This window comes from Pelophylax lessonae, assembly GCF_965119305.1.
Source record: "Pelophylax lessonae genome assembly, chromosome: 8".
Taxonomy (NCBI): domain Eukaryota; kingdom Metazoa; phylum Chordata; class Amphibia; order Anura; family Ranidae; genus Pelophylax; species Pelophylax lessonae.
Genome location: NC_138775.1, coordinates 29,688,314 through 29,705,156, shown reverse-complemented (window position 1 = coordinate 29,705,156; position 16,843 = coordinate 29,688,314). Strand labels below are relative to the sequence as shown.

At 46.3% G+C, this 16,843-nt stretch overlaps 1 protein-coding gene across 3 annotated transcripts in view; it reads right to left on the bottom strand.

The window, feature by feature from the left end:
• MGLL (monoglyceride lipase) overlaps positions 1 to 16,843 on the bottom strand; it is a 112,633-nt gene that overhangs the window by 80,595 nt on the left and 15,195 nt on the right. For all 3 annotated transcript variants that reach the window (XM_082265987.1, XM_082265988.1, XM_082265989.1), the window contains exon 2: positions 15,818 to 15,958. In XM_082265987.1, coding sequence (XP_082122113.1) covers positions 15,818 to 15,942 — 125 coding nt within the window. In that variant the 5' untranslated portion in view covers positions 15,943 to 15,958. The remainder of the gene's footprint in view (positions 1 to 15,817; positions 15,959 to 16,843) is intronic.

The following is a 16,843-nucleotide window of genomic DNA, read 5'->3' as shown; positions in this document are numbered from 1 at the left end:
GTAATGCACAGTGCTCTGGTTGGTCATCTGAAGAGGCCTGTAATGCACAGTGCTCTGGTTGGTCATCTGAGGAGGCCTGTAATGCACAGTGCTCTGGACAGTCATCTGAGGAGGCCTGTAATGCACAGTGCTCTGGATAGTCATCTGAGGAGGCCTGTAATGCTTCACAGTGCTCTGGACTGTCATTTGAGGAAGACTGTAATGCACAGTGCTCTGGACGGTCATCTGAGGGGGCCTGTAATGCACAGTGCTCTGGACAGTTTTCTGAGGAGGCCTGTAATGCACAGTGCTCTGGATGGTCATCTGAGGAGGACTGTAATGCACAGTGCTCTGGACGGTCATCTGAGGAGGCCTGTAATGCACAGTGCTCTGGATGGTCATCTGAGGAGGACTGTAATGCACAGTGCTCTGGTTGGTCATCTGAAGAGGCCTGTAATGCACAGTGCTCTGGTTGGTCATCTGAGGAGGCCTGTAATGCACAGTGTTCTGGACAGTCATCTGAGGAGGCCTGTAATGCACAGTGCTCTGGATAGTCATCTGAGGAGGCCTGTAATGCTTCACAGTGCTCTGGACTGTCATCTGAGGAAGACTGTAATGCACAGTGCTCTGGACGGTCATCTGAGGGGGCCTGTAATGCACAGTGCTCTGGACAGTTTTCTGAGGAGGCCTGTAATGCACAGTGCTCTGGATGGTCATCTGAGGAGGACTGTAATGCACAGTGCTCTGGACGGTCATCTGAGGAGGCCTGTAATGCACAGTGCTCTGGACGGTCATCTGAGGAGGCCTGTAATGCACAGTGCTCTGGTTGGTCATCTGAAGAGGCCTGTAATGCACAGTGCTCTGGACTGTCATCTGAGGAGGCCTGTAATGCACAGTGCTCTGGACGGTCATCTGAAGAGGCCTGTAATGCACAGTGCTCTGGACAGTCATCTAAGGAGGCCTGTAATGCACAGTGCTCTGGTTGGTCATCTGAGGAGGCCTGTAATGCTGCACGGTGCTAAGCATGCCACACCTCTAAGCACGCTACAGTCGCTACCTTGCTTGCTGGGAGGGGAAGTCCTCATGGGTTTTACAGGCGGAGCTCCAAGGAAACCAGAAGTTCCCTCCCTCACATTTTATGCTGTTTCCATTCATTGACGAAGATGGAATTGATTTTCGTCATCATTTTCGTCAATTATTAAAAATGCGGGGGAATTATCATTTCATTTTCGTCACTAGAAATATGCCACTGGCCAAAATTATGACGAAAATTTTTTCGTCAACGAAATTAACACTTTTGCTAGCATTGGTTTCCTCCCGCACTCCAAAGACATGCTGGTAGGTTACGTGGTTCCTGTCTAAATCAAGCCTATTATGTATGAATGCGAGATAGGGACCTTAGATTGTAAGCTCCTTGGGGACAGGGACTGATGTGAATGTACAGTATGCAAAGCGCTGTGTAAATTGTCAGTGCTATATAATTACCTGTTATGAATAAATAATTTGCGTGACAACATCACTTGCTTTATGGCCATGCAGTTGACCAGGAGTAGCGGTCTGTGCGGCCCGCTGCGCTGTTTGTGACATCAGAAAGGGAAATAAGGATCTGCGCTTCTCCAGCAGCTGTGGAATGCAAACCCCTTCAGAAGACAGGTAGCTATTGAAGGTTGCACAGCAGTCTCTGCTAAGCTGCAAATCACAAAGGCACGTCTCTAATCTGACAGCTCCACAATGCAATTTAAACATCCATATTGATTTATCCGGCAGCCGGTGAACTACAGCGAAGGCACGTGCTACCTCTGCCTGCCATGCAAGGCTTAACCCCATCACTGCCGGATTCCTGGACCAGCCAGACCCGCTGAACAGCTCAATAAAACAAGCTAGGGAAAGATACCGTAAAATTTCCCGGAGAACCTGCAAAACTCCGATAAGACGGAGCCATGTTTTATGGTGTTCAATTTTTATGACGGTTTTATGTTGCTGACAATAAACCTGTAGGATGGTATATAATATAAAATATCTTGTTTAGGGGGGAAAACACAGAACATACACGATATTGTCAAAAGTATTGGGACGCCTGCCTTTACACGCACATGAACTTTAATGGAATCCCAGTCTAAGTCCGTAGGGTTCAATATTGAGTTGGCCCACCCTTTGCAGCTATAACAGCTTCAACTCTTCTGGGAAGGCTGTCCACAAGGTTTAGGAGTGTGTGTATGGGAATGTTTGACCATTCTTCCAGAAGGGCTTTGTGAGGTCAGGCACTGATGTAGGAGAGAAGGCCTGGCTCGCAGTCTCCACTCTAATTCATCCCAAAGGTGTTCTATGGGGTTGAGGTCAGGCCAGTCAAGTTCCTCCACCCCAAACTTGCTCATCCAATAGACCTACTGGCCGGATCACCAGGTAAAAATAAAGGAAAGAAAGCCTAAAACAGAAAACTAATATAGCCATCACATCTAAGAATTGGTAAGCTGCAATATAAAAAATGTTGCTGTTGGGTTTAACACCACTTTAATGCAGGGTGAAGGTTCACTTTAACAACTTCTGGACCGGAAGGATTTGCCCCCTTAATGACCAGGCCATTTTTTGCGATTCGGCACTGCATTACTTTAAAGCGGAGTTCCACCCTCGGAAAGTTTTTTTTAACCATTTGCCGACTGCTCACAGTATATTTACTGCGGCAGTCAGCCCCTCACAGGCAGAGCGAGGTAGGTCTACGTCGCTAGCCTGTGAGGCTCTGGGGAGCGAGCGCGCGCCGCCGGAGGCCGGAGGCGCTAGTGACCGGCGGACCCGATGTCCGCCGGTCACTCGGCGATCATCGGGGGAGAGGGAGAAAGTCAGGCGGCTTATGTAAACAAGCCGCCTGTCATTCTCCCTGGTGTAGAAACACTGATCATACGGTTCTACTATGTAGGACCGTTGATCAGTGTTCCTACACTTCAAGCCACAGCCAATCACAGTAAGAATCACGCCCCTAGGGACACACACAGCCCCTCCCTCTCAAATAAAGTTAACCCCTTCAATACCAGTGTATTTTTACAGTAACAGCGCATATGTATAGCACTGATTACTGTAGAAATGTCACTGGTAACCCCAAAAGTGTAAAAAATGTCAGTTAAGGGTCCAATCTGTCCGCCACAATGTCGCAGTACCGCAAAAAAAATCGCGTAAAAAAAAAAAAAAAAATGACAAAAATCTTTCCCTTTGTTAGTAAACGCGATAACTTTTGCGCAAACCAATCAAAATACGCTTTTTGCGATTTTTTTTTACCAAACATATGTAGCATAAAACAAATTGGCTGAAAATGTTAAAAAATTTTGATTTTTAAATTTTTTTTGCGGAATTTCATATAAAAAAATTTGAAAAATATTGTTATTTTTGCTAAATTGTCGCTCTTTTTTTGTTTATAGCGCATGATCAAAAAATCGCACAGGTGATCAAATACCACCAAAAGAAAGCTCTGTTTGTGGGAAAAAAAGGACGTCAAATTCATTTAGGTACAGCATCGCACGACCGCGCAATTGTCCGTTAAAGTTACGCAGTGCCGAATCACAAAATACCCCCTGGTCTTTTAGCAGCAAAATCCTCCGGTGGTAAAGTGGTTAATAAAAATACCCCCCAGGACAGTCAGGGCTAGTGCATTCCACAATGGATAGCCTCTGAACTGTCCCGGGTCGCACTTACCTGCAAGAAGAAATACTTACTTTGAAAATGTCTTGTCCAGCGCTGCCATCTCAGGTGTGGGCAGCTGAAGCCAGCGCATCCTCTTCGGCGTCCTTTTCCCTGTCCTCTTCTCCCAGAATGCCCTGCACCGGCCCCGCTCGTCATGTCCGGTGCGGGCGCGTCATCCCAGCACAGCTTCTGGGCATGCCCAGAAGCTGTTTAGCAGGGAATGACACGCCTGCACCGGAAGTGACGAGCGGGGCCGGTGCAGGCGCATTGATTCCTGGGAGCGATGGCATTCAGCTCCCAGGAGTCAACGCAAGCAGGAAGTGATGGCGTGGGCCACGGACGAAGAGAGGAACAGGAAGTAAGGTGAGTATATTTTCTCCTAAAACAAGGTAAGTAAAGAAAAAAAAATGTTCGATTATCCAATTGTTTTACAGGTGACAGAGAGGAAGAAGATGGCGAAAAGTTGTATTTTAGGGTGGAACTCCACTTTAATGGACAATTGCGCAATCGTGGGACACTGTACCAAAAATAAAATTGATGTTCTTTTTTTTTTTCCACAAATAGAGCTTTCTTTTGGTGGTATTTGATCACCTGTGCGATTTTTATTTTTTGAGCTATAAACAAATAACTAGCGACAATTCTGAAAAAAATATATATATATATTTTTCACTTTCTGCTATATACAATTCCCCAAAAAAATGTAAAAATCATTTTTTTCATAATTTTAGGCCAATTTGTATTCTGCTACATATTTTTTGGTAAAAAAAATCCCAATAAGCATATTTTGATTGGTTTGCGCAAAAGTTATCGCGTCTACAAACTAGGGGAAAGATTTATGTCATTTTTTATTTATTTATTTATTTATTTTACTAGTAATTGCGGCAATCTGCCCTTTTTAGCGGGACTGCGACATTGCGGCGGACAGATCGGACCCCTAACTGACATTTTTGGGGGGACCAGTAGCATTACTAGAGTAATCAGTGCTAAAAATATGCACTGTTACTGTAATAATGACACTGGCAAGGAAGCTGTTAAAAGGGTTAAATGTGAGCCTAGGGTGTGTTTTCTAACTGTATGGGGGATGGGCTTGTGAAATTATCACAGAGACCTGCGATCCTATATAGGAGTATCACAGGCACTCTGTGATCATTCCAGAGAGAAGATTGGTCAGCTGTGTTTATAACAGCTGACCGTCGTCTCTCAGCGGGGAACGATCGTGGGTGCCCATCGACAATCAGTGCCGCCAGTCCCGTGGATCGGCATCCCCCCTGCCTAGTGTGGGTGGGAGTGTGCTGACGGAAGCGTGCAATCACCCCCAGGAGCGCTGCTGCGTTTCGCCGTACAGGTACGGTGATTCGCGCAGATGAGCCAGCCTGCCGCAGTATATATGTGGCAGGCGGTCAGCAAGTAGTTAAGTTACACTTGCAGGTGTAGTCCCTGCCCCAAGTCTGTGACTGAACAGTGAAAGGAGAAGCAGCAGACTGATGAGCTCATCTCTCTGTACTCTGCTGTTTTCTCCTATCAGCATGCTCCTTGTCAGCACATGAGAACTGCAGCACAACATATTGGGGGAAATGTACTAAAAGTGGAGCACTCTGGTGCAGTTGTGCATGGTAGCAAATCAGCTTCTAACTACAATAAAACCCAGACGCTGATTGGTTTCTATGCACAGCTGCACCAGATTTTGCATTCTTCAGTTTTAGCAAATCTCCTGTATTGGCTCCTTGTGCTGCTTCTCTCTCTGTCTGAGCTCTGCTGTAGGGATCGACCGATTATCGGCAAAGCCGATATATCAGGGGCCGATATGCACTTTCCCCGATATATCGGAATCGGCCCCTGAGGTTACCGATATTGCCGATATTTTGGGAAAGTGCTTGTACCGGAGTGATGCCTGCAGCTAGAGGCATCACCCCGGTACCGGCATCCATAGCCGACGGTTGGTTGTCTTACAAAGGCAACCGATGCGGCTGAGAAGCTGTTTGGCTGTCATTACAAGGAGCGAATGTCCCCCCCCCCCCTCCCGCTACCTACCGCGGCTCGCACGGGTCTCCCGTCCCACTGGGAGACCCGGGGCAACCAGCCTGCATGGCCGCCGAAGACCCGATAAAAGCCGCATTCGGCTCTGATCGGGTCTCCATGCAAAAACCCGGAATTGATGTCATGACATCACTTCCGGGTACTCGGCGCCAAATGAAAAAAAATTACAGCATTCAAAACAGCCAAACTTGGCGTTTTGAATGCTTTTAAGTGCAGAGGAGGGGTTTGGGGTCTTTTAGACCCCCGATCCCTCCACAACAGTACCTTTAAAGTGCTAAAAATAAGAAAATAAAAAAAAATTTGGTATCGGCAACGAAAAATCGATATCGGTCGATCACTACTCTGTACAGAGACTGCAAAAGCCTGATAAAAAGTCAAATTCAAGGAACTTGCACTGTTTAAAAAATAAATCCATTAATGACGTATTCATGGATTCAGAGCAGCAGCTTGCGTCTTTTATATTTGTCTGGAATTCAGCTTATAGCCGTGTTTCTCCTATCAGTTCCAGGGGGACACTGTCAGCTGGGGTTATGTTCTCCCACGGGGACGCGGTACGATGCTGACGCTCACCTCGGCTGATCTCATCCGGTGTTTTCCTAAAATTGCTTGCTGGAAAGAGAATAAGTTGTGAAAGCTATAATTCTGCAAGAAATAAGAAGTGTATTTTGTGGCAGGAAGAAAGGGGATCACTAAACATGAGCGCACACACCGGCACCGAGGCGGCCACAAGTAGCTGTGAAATGATGTGCGATTCCTGCGATGGCTGCGTCCGCTCCTTCTGACTGCAAGCGTCTGCTTTGCTGAATTTCCATTAGCAGGCCGAGGGCTTTGGAGTGACCTTGACAGGCATCTGCAACCTTGGAGAGCTCAACCTGCAGCCAGGCTTAGCAGAATTGACTCCAGTTAGGATAATAATTACCAGATAACTCCACGTCAAACTACAGAGCTGGAAAACCATGAACCCGACTCCCCGTGACACCTCCTGCTCATTGAGCTGAATAGGTTCTCTCTTGGCTCTCCAATTATGTGCCTTAAAGTGGTTGTAAACCTCAGACATTATATATGAACAAAGCGTATCCTTCTATTGTGTGTATTTGTCTCAACCCAGAGCACAAAGTGTCATTTCTGTCTGCTGCCTCATTCCTCTGCTATCAGCATGAACCACTTCTGACAAGTGTTCCTGACACCAAGAGAAAAAAGGTGACAGGGGTGGGAGCTCCAGCACACAGCCTGTGATTGACATCCTCAGCTCTATTCCTTTGTGCTGTGTAAAGGGGGTGTGTCCCCTCCCCCCATTGTGTGCAGCCTATTGTATTATTATGTGCACTCCAGAGCACAAACACATATGTGTGTATATCAGCAGAGCGATGGACCGTATCAGTAGAGCAAAGATTGGGGTCAGCCGTTTTTTTTTTAATTTTTATTAATTTGCAAAACATCTAAACATACACAAACGTACATTGGCACAACCAAAAACAAGCCCTGAGGAAGTCACGTGTTGTGTGACGTAAAGCGTAGGAGGAGTCAATAAGGTCAGACTGAGCTGTCGCATTGCGATCCGAGCCGGGAATCCAGAAAGCCGGGCTCCATTTGAACAGGACGGCACTCATTGTCAATAACAGTGCGCATTGCAGTCCCAGTGTGTTAAGTCTGTTAGCTTTGAGAAGGGAGGGGGAGGAGAGTCTTGCCATCCTAAGCTACAGGGCTGTGTGTATCTATCGATGCACACAGTGTAGGGAGACACATCTCTAGTCCCTGCATGCAAGGGTGACTCCAATGCTGGAAGAAAAAGGAGCCACTTTGAAACAGGAAACCTGGGGCAGCCTAAACTGGAACATAGGCAAGGTTTAAAAGATACAGAAGCTGCATACTTAGTAAGTGATTAAATCAGCTGCTTTAAAAATTGACTTTAGGCTTTTTCAGCCAACAAAAGAAATCAATCAGAAAATTGCTAACGTATCACAAGAACCACCGCAAGTTCTCAGACAGTCCTCTTGGTATGGCTCAATCTTAGCTCTCTGTAATCAACTGCAGACAGATTTTACAGGGCTTCTCACATGTGGGCTGGGTGGGTCTGTTGGCTAAGTGCCCTGTGTAGTTCCCCAAATTGGCCTTTAGATGTCACCATAGTTGGGAAACCTATAGTGTAGAATAGGCAGTTTAAGTGCCTAGATTGCCTGCTAGAGGTCCCTACAGTAGTTAATGGGGTGTACTATAGACGGTTAAAGGTGGGGATGGACAGCCCTTTAATTTGGCCATTAATGGGGCACAAAAGGTGGATTTTCAGGGGACAAAGTGAACAGACAACTTGCTATTGTTTCCTCCCTTTATAAGCCTGCACTGGGATAGATTGTGTGTGCCCCCCTCCCCCCTCCCCCCCTCTTCTACATGACCAGGTTGAATCATGCATACATGTCTGACCATTTATGGTCAGGTTAAGCACTGAAACCTTTATCCACAAGGCTTTCTGTATGTAAGAGACCCAAAGAAACCTTTAATGGGTGTGTCTGGGAACACTTCTCAGCTATTACAAACAGGTTAGCAAAAAGGTGTTCTCAGATCCCAAGATAACCAACAAAAGGCAGGAGGGTACCCTGGCGCACTTCAGCAAGGTTTGCACAACAATCTGCAGCCCTGAGCAGGTAAGAGATGTCCTCTGTATGCATTCTAAAGCCTCGTACATACGCACCGATTGTTGGCCGACCGATCGGCCGCCTTTTGTCCAGTGTTGTTGTGTTGGTTGAAATGTGCTCAAGACTGCACACAAATTTTGTCGGCCAACAATAACCAACTGCAGAAGTGATGTCATGTGCTGGTTTACTTTCTGTGTGTTTTTTCTTCTCTGAGCATGCCCAGTCTTGCTCATCTGACTTTTGTCGGCCGAAATCTGTACTGACTGAGGAACAATCGGCCGTTGTGGTGACGGCCAACAAAAATTTTATAGCCTGCACACCAGATTTTGTTCGGCCGAAAAGTCGCAGTCGGTTGTCGGAAGCATCATACTAACAAGCCGAAAATCGGCCAAACGGACGTTGGCCGAAAATTTACGGCCAACAATCGGTGCGTGTGTACGAGGCTTTAGGCTTATTGGTCAATTTTGACTGGAAACTACCTTTACCAGAGTTAAGGTAATTATACTCTGGATATTTAAAAATAAATTGTTATTGCTTTGAGTTGCAGTCCAATACCAGCCAAAACTAACAAGATAAAACTGAATAGCATATTAAATCATAAAATAAAAAAACAAAATCAGCTTTTGCTGCACTATACACCTTCAATCCAGGGCTTTCCTCTGCAGTACCTCATTTCCACCACTAGATCTCCTTGGTTTAATAGTCAGTAGTGATGAGCTTGGTTGTGCTCAGACCAGGATCTGAACCCACAGCTGTCACCTCTATGGGCCAATCATCTGCAGCCTGGGCATTTCCCCCCCTACAGCCACATGACTGCAAATGATTGGCCTATACAGGCGACAGCTTCCTGGGGAGCTCTTACACGTGGGTTCGCATCCTAGCTGGAACACGCTTAACCTCTTCACATGGTTGCATATTGCCCGGGAGGGCATCATACAACGTCCTCCCGTGATTGCATCTGCAGGCATCTGTGATTGCCTTGTCCTTGAGACACAGCTGATCACAGATTGTGGTAAAGAGCCAATCACAGTGGCTCTTTACTATGTGATCAGCTGTGTCTAATCACAGTGTAAACAGGATTTGCCAGTTATCGTCATTCCTCTCCTCAAGCTGACAGAGTGTAAGAGAGGAGAGCCGATAACTGGCAAATCCACACAAGGGAAATCTGCCCTGAATATCAGTTCAGCCCCACCAGTGCCCATCGGTGCCACCTACCAGTGACAATCAGTGCCCACCAGTGCCCCCTATCAGTGCAGCCTCATCAGTGCCTCCTCATCAGTGCCACCTCATCAGTGCCCATCAGTGCAGCCAGTCAGTATCCATCAGTGCCACCCATGAGTGCATCCTAATTAGTGCCCCCCATCGGTGCCCATCAGTGCCCACCAGTGTCTCCTATCAGTGCAGCCTCATCAGTGCCGCCTCATTAGTGCCGCCCATCAGTGCAGCCTAATCACTGCCTCCCCATCAGTGCCGTCTCATCAATGCCCATCAGTGTCGCCTCATCAGTGGCCATCAGTGTCACCTATCAGTGCAGCCTCATCAGTGCCGCCTCATTAGTGCCGCCCATCAGTGCAGCCTAATCACTGCCTCCTCATCAGTGCCGTCTCATCAATGTCCATCAATGCTGCCTCATCAGTGCCCATCAGTGCTACCTCACCAGTGCCCATCAGTGCTGCCCCATCAATGCTCATCAGTGCCGCCTCATCAGTGTCCATCAGTGCAGCCTATCAGTGCCCATAAGTAAAGGCGAAAAACATTTTTTTTTCAAAAATGTTGTACTTTTTTAGGTTAGCAAAAAAAATAAAATAAAACAGTGGTGATTAAATACCACCATAAGAAAGCTCTATCTGTCTCCAAAAAAATTATAAAAATGTCATATGGGTACAGTGCTGCATAACTGCGCAATTATCATTCAAAGTGCAACAGCACTGAAAGCTGGAAATTGGCCTGGGCAGGAGGGGGGTGAAAGTGCCCAGTAGACAAGTGGTTAAACTCATCACTAATGGCCAGCATCACTTAACCCACTTCCTCTGAGCCCAGCCCCCAGCCTGTGACTAAGCTGTGAAAAGAGAAGCAGCACAGCGATGAGTATAAACATAAAAATATAGAAAAAGGAAGAAGGGACTTTTTGAGGTGCTCAACATAAACCCCACATTTTATATCTTTTGTATATTTATAATTTATGGATTAATAAAGTCAGTTTTATATGGAGGTCACATACTATTAATTCTTAGGTTGATGTTGAGCACCTTAAAAGTCGCTTCTTTCTTTTTCATTTGCAATCATTTTTAATTTTCCAATAACAGGGTAACAATCATAAACAAATCAAGCATGTCAAATCGTCTTTCTTTTTCTATGCTGTTACGTTTTGCAATTGGGATGTGGTGCTAATTTGTATCAGGTTGTGTTTCCCTTTTGCTGCTAGCACAGTGATGAGTCACTCTGATTTCTCCTCCTATCAGCATGCTCCTCATTGGCTCTTAGAGCTGCTTCTTCCTCTCATACTTGTGACCTGCTGTACATGGACTACAAGAGGAGGATACTGACTCAAATTCAGGACCTTATACCACTTGCATTTGAGAAATGCATTTAATGAAGCTGCCCTCCTTTGAATCTTTTATATCTGCCCGGAGTTTCAATTTAACGAATCACAATATATTCTAGGGAAAAAAAAAAAGCAGAATTCAGCTGGTCACCCGCCTCATTGCACTGACCCCACCCATGGCTTTCTACATACCATTCACAGATAATATATCAGATGACAAGGTCAGTCACCTCGGCTATCAGGGCCGTCATGGTGGAAAGTCGCACGGTTGGCGCAGGTTGCTCAGTAATATTACAGAAGGGTCACGGGTTCAGGTTACCCTGACCAACACTCACATGACCCAATGTAAAAATAACTGACCTCTGGCACAGTGACCGCACTAAGCCAGTTTTCATGGACGTCATTTAAAAAGCAATTTGCATTCCAGTTTAGACTGAATGGACAGGTGACACTGAGACCCCCCCAATATATGATGCACTATAGGTTGCTGGGTGCTATCAGCAGGGCCGCTGGTAAGGCAGTACAGCCAGCCTGGGCCGGGCCCCATCAGTTCAAGAGGGGGGTCCAGTCACCTGCTGAGCAGGAGGGCCGGCTGTACTGTCTTATCGCAGACACCAATCCTCTTCTGCCTCCCCCTACAATGCTGCCAGCTTCACCCAGGGGTTTGGTTCTAGCTCATGCACCCCTTCCATCTGCTGTCCAGGCCCACCTGTGTGCCCCTTTGCCCCGCAACGCTGCTGGCTTCCCTTCTCTCCTCTCCTGCCGGCAGCTCTTGCAGGCACACAGGGGGATGTTTCAGGATGGAGAGTGGAGGAACGGGCTGCTAAATATATAATTTATTGGCTCCTTCCTTTCCTGAATGAACACAGTGAGTGACCTGTACCAATCACTCCTGTCTCCATTCCTCGCTGAAGCATAGTAAACTATGTTTACTATGCTTCAGTTTGTGAATGAGCTAGAAGCTTTAGAGCACTTCCAATTTGTTCATCTATGCCACCGAGGCTGCAAAGAAAGGGACTGATAAATCGATGTCCTCAGTCACTTCTGGCCGAGGGGGAGGGGGGGCTCTCAGGTAGGCTGTATTGGGCCCCGTGATTTCTAACAGCGGCCCCGGCTATCAGCATTGTGTATGGTGAGTATAGGAGATCCATTGTCTGCTCTGCACCATTCACAGGAAGATATTCTTGTTGGGAAAAAAATAAATATTACCATGCAGAGCCGCCATTAAGAATCATGGAGCCCCCGTACAGGCGGCACCATAGGCCTTTCTGCAATGCATGTTACATGCGCTGGTGCACTGCAGTGCCATTTATTTCAAGATGGTGCCACATCATTCTGAATTGCACCCAACACACCTTGCAATGGACTTGCCAAAAAATATTGCAGGCACCGTCCTTTAGCAGAGCAATGCATGTTAGTGTGCTGCAATGCACATCTGTCACAATACGTCTTGGAGTGCCATGCAGAATGAATGACACTGCATAGCACCAATGCATGTAACATGCATTACTGCAATGCCACGGTCCCTAAATGTCAGTGCAGACATCTGCTTGAATGACAGGAGGTAACCCTGAATACATATTAAGCCCAAAGCAGCCAATTAGAGGATGGACAGCCAATTGGGGGAGGCCAGGTGATGCATATGAGATGACATCACTTCTTCCCAAATATGAGATGACATCACTGCTCCCCAAATATGAGATGACATCACTGCTCCCCAATACAAAAGATGACATCACTGCTCCCCAAATATGAGATGACATCACTGCTCCCCAATACAAAAGATGACATCACTGCTCCCCAAATATGAGATGACATCACTGCTCCCCAATACAAAAGATGACATCACTGCTCCCCAAATATGAGATTACATCACTGCTCCCCAAATACAAAAGATGACATCATTGCTTCCCAAATATGAGAGATGACATCACTACTCCCCAAATATGATAAATAACATCACTGCTCCCCAAATATGATAGATCACATTTCTGCTCCCCAAATATGAGAGATAATCTCACTGCTCCCCAAATATGATAGATCACATTTCTGCTCCCCAAATATGAGAGATAATCTCACTGCTCCCCAAACAAAATAGATGACATCACTGCTCCCCAAATACGATAGTTGACATCACTGCTCCTCAAATATAAGAGAGGACATCACTGCTCCCCAAATATGATACATGACATCACTGCTCTTCAAATATGACAGATGACATCACTGCTCCCCATATGAGAGATTACATCACTGCTCCCCAAATATGATAAATAACATCACTGCTCCCCAAATACAATAGATCACATCTCTGCTCCACACATATATGAGATAATCTCACTGCTCCCTAGATAAAAGGGATGACATCACTGCTCCCCAAATACGATAGTTGGCATCACTGCTCCTCAAATATAAGAGAGGACATCACTGCTCCCAAATATCATAGATGACATCACTGCTCTCCAAATGTGATTGATGACATCACTGTTCCCCAAATATGAGACATGACATCACTGCTCCCCAAATATGATACATGACATCACTGCTCTTCAAATATAATAGATCACATCACTGCTCCCCAAATATGAGAGATGGCATTGCTATTTCCCAAGCGTGATAGATCACATTGCTGCACCCAAATTGTGATTGATGACATCACTGCTCCCCAAATCTCATTGATCACATGACTGCTCCCCAACTATGATAGATAACATCACTGCTCCCCAAATCTCATTGATCACATGACTGCTCCCCAACTATGATAGATGGCATCACTGCTCCCCAACTATGATAGATGGCATCACTGCTCCCCAACTATGATAGATAACATCACTGCTCCCCAAATATGATAGATGGCATCACTGCTCCCCAAATATGATGGATGACATCACTGCTCCCCAAATATGAGAGATGACATCACTGCTCCCCAAACATGAGATGACATCACTGCTCCTCAAATATGAGAGATCACATTACTGATCACCAACAAGACAAGATTCCAAAGGTATCAGTCCTGTAAAGAGAACCTGTTCAACCTGTTCTTATTTATAAATAACTTGTGTACACTGCAAATACAACCGAGAAAGAAAGAAAGAAAGAAAGAAAGAAAGAAAGAAAGAAAGAGTGATTGATTGATTGATTGATTGATTTTCAATCAATTTTGACCAGATATCGATCTATATTGTTTGATTTTGGTAAAAAATAAGCTTAAACGATCTGTGATCAATTACTCTGATTGCAGTAATAATTACAATTAACTGAATAGATGCTGGAAATTTACTGCTGTGCCATAGTAACTGCAGGATAATTGATCGGATCAGGCGCTGCATTGGTTACAAATTATATTTAAATAATTGATTTTCTACTGAATCAAAAGTCATCTGAGTAATTTATTGGGTGATTGGATCTGTACATGTGGGTCGGAGTAGGACGGGGCCCAATGATCTGTGGCTTCCATGTAGCTGTATTCATGTATTAATACACTGGGGAATGTGGGAGAAGAGCGGGGTACACCCAAAGGTGGGCGGGATCTTCTGTAACCCCGGACGCAGCTGTCAGAATACCCGGACAGTGGCTGCATGAGCTGATCGAATGTCAATTTTTCAGCAGTCACGTTCGAGAAAAGATGATCATTAGATCAACTTCTCCTAAGTGGGAATGCCATAGATCGATCGAAATTTGCAGAACTGGGCAAATTTCGATCCATATATGGCCAACTTTGGAGTGGCTTTTGGCACGTAAACCTTTAACCTGTAACAGAACAGCAAACAATATAACATTGAACTACTCCTGTATTCCAGGTGAAGGTATTCCAGCAATGCTGACATGCTGCCTCCACCCAATAACCCTTTCTCTGAAAGCCGGGCAGACTACGATCGTCCTTTTCCAGCTACATTCCACAGGGCTGACATCTATTATAGGCGGAGCTCCTATCTAGAATAAATATAGAGATTGTACACATACTGAATTAATCACAGATACTTAAATACGTCACAGCTATGCAGAACCTCTAAATGAAGACGTCCTTGATTGCTCCAATCGTTTTCTGCATCCAAGCCCCTCCCCCCCTCAGTTTTATGATAATTAAATTTACATAATGATTCAGCTATTAGGTTTCTTGTATTTTCCGAAAATTCCAATGACGTTTTTCCCGATTGTCCTAGTTTCATACATGCTCCTTCCCCACTGAAGGGGTTAAAGGCAGACTGTCATAACTTGTAGAAGAAAATTAGTGAATTACAGATCTAAGGCTCCATTCACATGTAGGCATCTCAGATCGCGGGCAGAATTGGCGCAATTCTGCCAGCGATTCCGAACCATTGCAAGTCGCAGGACACCCGTGCGATTCCAGTGACTTGCAATGGCACCCCAAACGTGAAGAAGAAGAATTGTGGTAAAATCGCGCAAACAGAATTGCGGGACGCCTGTCGCCCCAAAAGAAGTTCTTGTACTTTTTAGGGGCGACAGGTGTCCCGCGATTCTGTTTGCGCGAATTTACAGCAATTCGTCAGACGACAATCACGGCAAAATTGCGCCAAGTTTGGGGTGCCATTGCAAGTCACGGGAATCGCACGGGTGTCCCGCGACTTGCAGTTGTTTCGGGATCGCGGACAGAATTGCGGCAATTCTTCTCGGGATCTGAGACACCTATATGTGAATGGAGCCTAAAAGCTGAAGTTTAATCTGCTTATATTTTTGCCTTCCCTAATAATTCCCTCCCCTCTCATCAACATGATAATGAAATTATTAAACACGTTTCTGTTTTTATTACATACCTTATTTTATTTATATAATCAAATATTTTACACCCATCCCAGTTTAGAATATTTTTTATGGAGTTTGCATGTTTTCACATTCTTCTATTTCTTTCAGGCCAATTTGTGACGTAGAACCCCCCCGAGACCTTTTACAAATGTCCCCCAACATTTTATGAAGAGAAGATTTCGGACCGTACCTTGGCGGTGCATCGGGCTTCCAGTATCTGCAGAAAATCTTTTGCCCGTCCTGGTTGACATAATGCTGCACTTCCTTCTCTGGGGCATCCGGAGGACTCACATCGGGGGCGCCGTCTTCAGGCATGGTGGAGAGGTGCCGCCTAAAATCACAAGAAGAGAATACGTGTGAAACGCAGGGCAAATCACATGACCTGGGGCAGTGGTGTATTTTGGTTTTGTGATGCCCTAGGCAAGACTAAAATTGAGCACCCCCCCCCTCCTATGTAAATTTGCTCCACCCCTTCCTGTTTAACGGATGTGACTCCCTCCACAATTGAAGGACTTCAAGTCCCAACAAGGACCCCTGAGATCTCACGGGGGGGGGGGGGGTTAGAGGGGGGGTGGGAGAGAGCGAAGGGGGTGGGTAAGGGAGTGTGAGGGGGAGATGAGAGAGAAAGAGGGTGGGAGAAAGAGAGAGAGGGAAGGTGGTGGGAGAGAGAGAGGGTGGTGGGGAAGAGAGAGAGAGGGGGGGTGAGAGAGAGAGAGAGAGAAAGAGAGAGAGAGAGGGGGGGTGAGAGAGAGAGGGGATGAGAGAGAGAGAGAGAGAGAGAAGGAGGGGGGATGAGAGAGGGAGTGGGGATGAGAGAGAGAAAGGGGGGATGAGAGAGAGAGAGAGAAAGGGGGGTGAGAGAGAGAGGATGGGGGGTGAGAGAGAGAGAGGATGGGGGGTGAGAGAGAGAGAGGATGGGGGGTGAGAGAGAGAGAGGATGGGGGTGAGAGAGAGAGAGAGGATGGGGGTGAGAGAGAGTAGGAGAGAGAGCGAGAGGGTGTGGGTGGGAGAGGGAGAGAGAGGGGGAGTGGGAGAGAGAGGGGAGTGAAAGAGAGGGAGAGGGGGGGGTGGGGGGAGCTCAAGGCGAGGAGCAGGAGGAAGTTAAATCCTCCTCAACTTCGAATTATGGGCAGGGCCAGGGAATCATGGCCGTGACGCAAATGGTTGCTAGACGCCAGGCGGCTCTCAGCCAATGAGGACGGAGAGTCCCAGACAG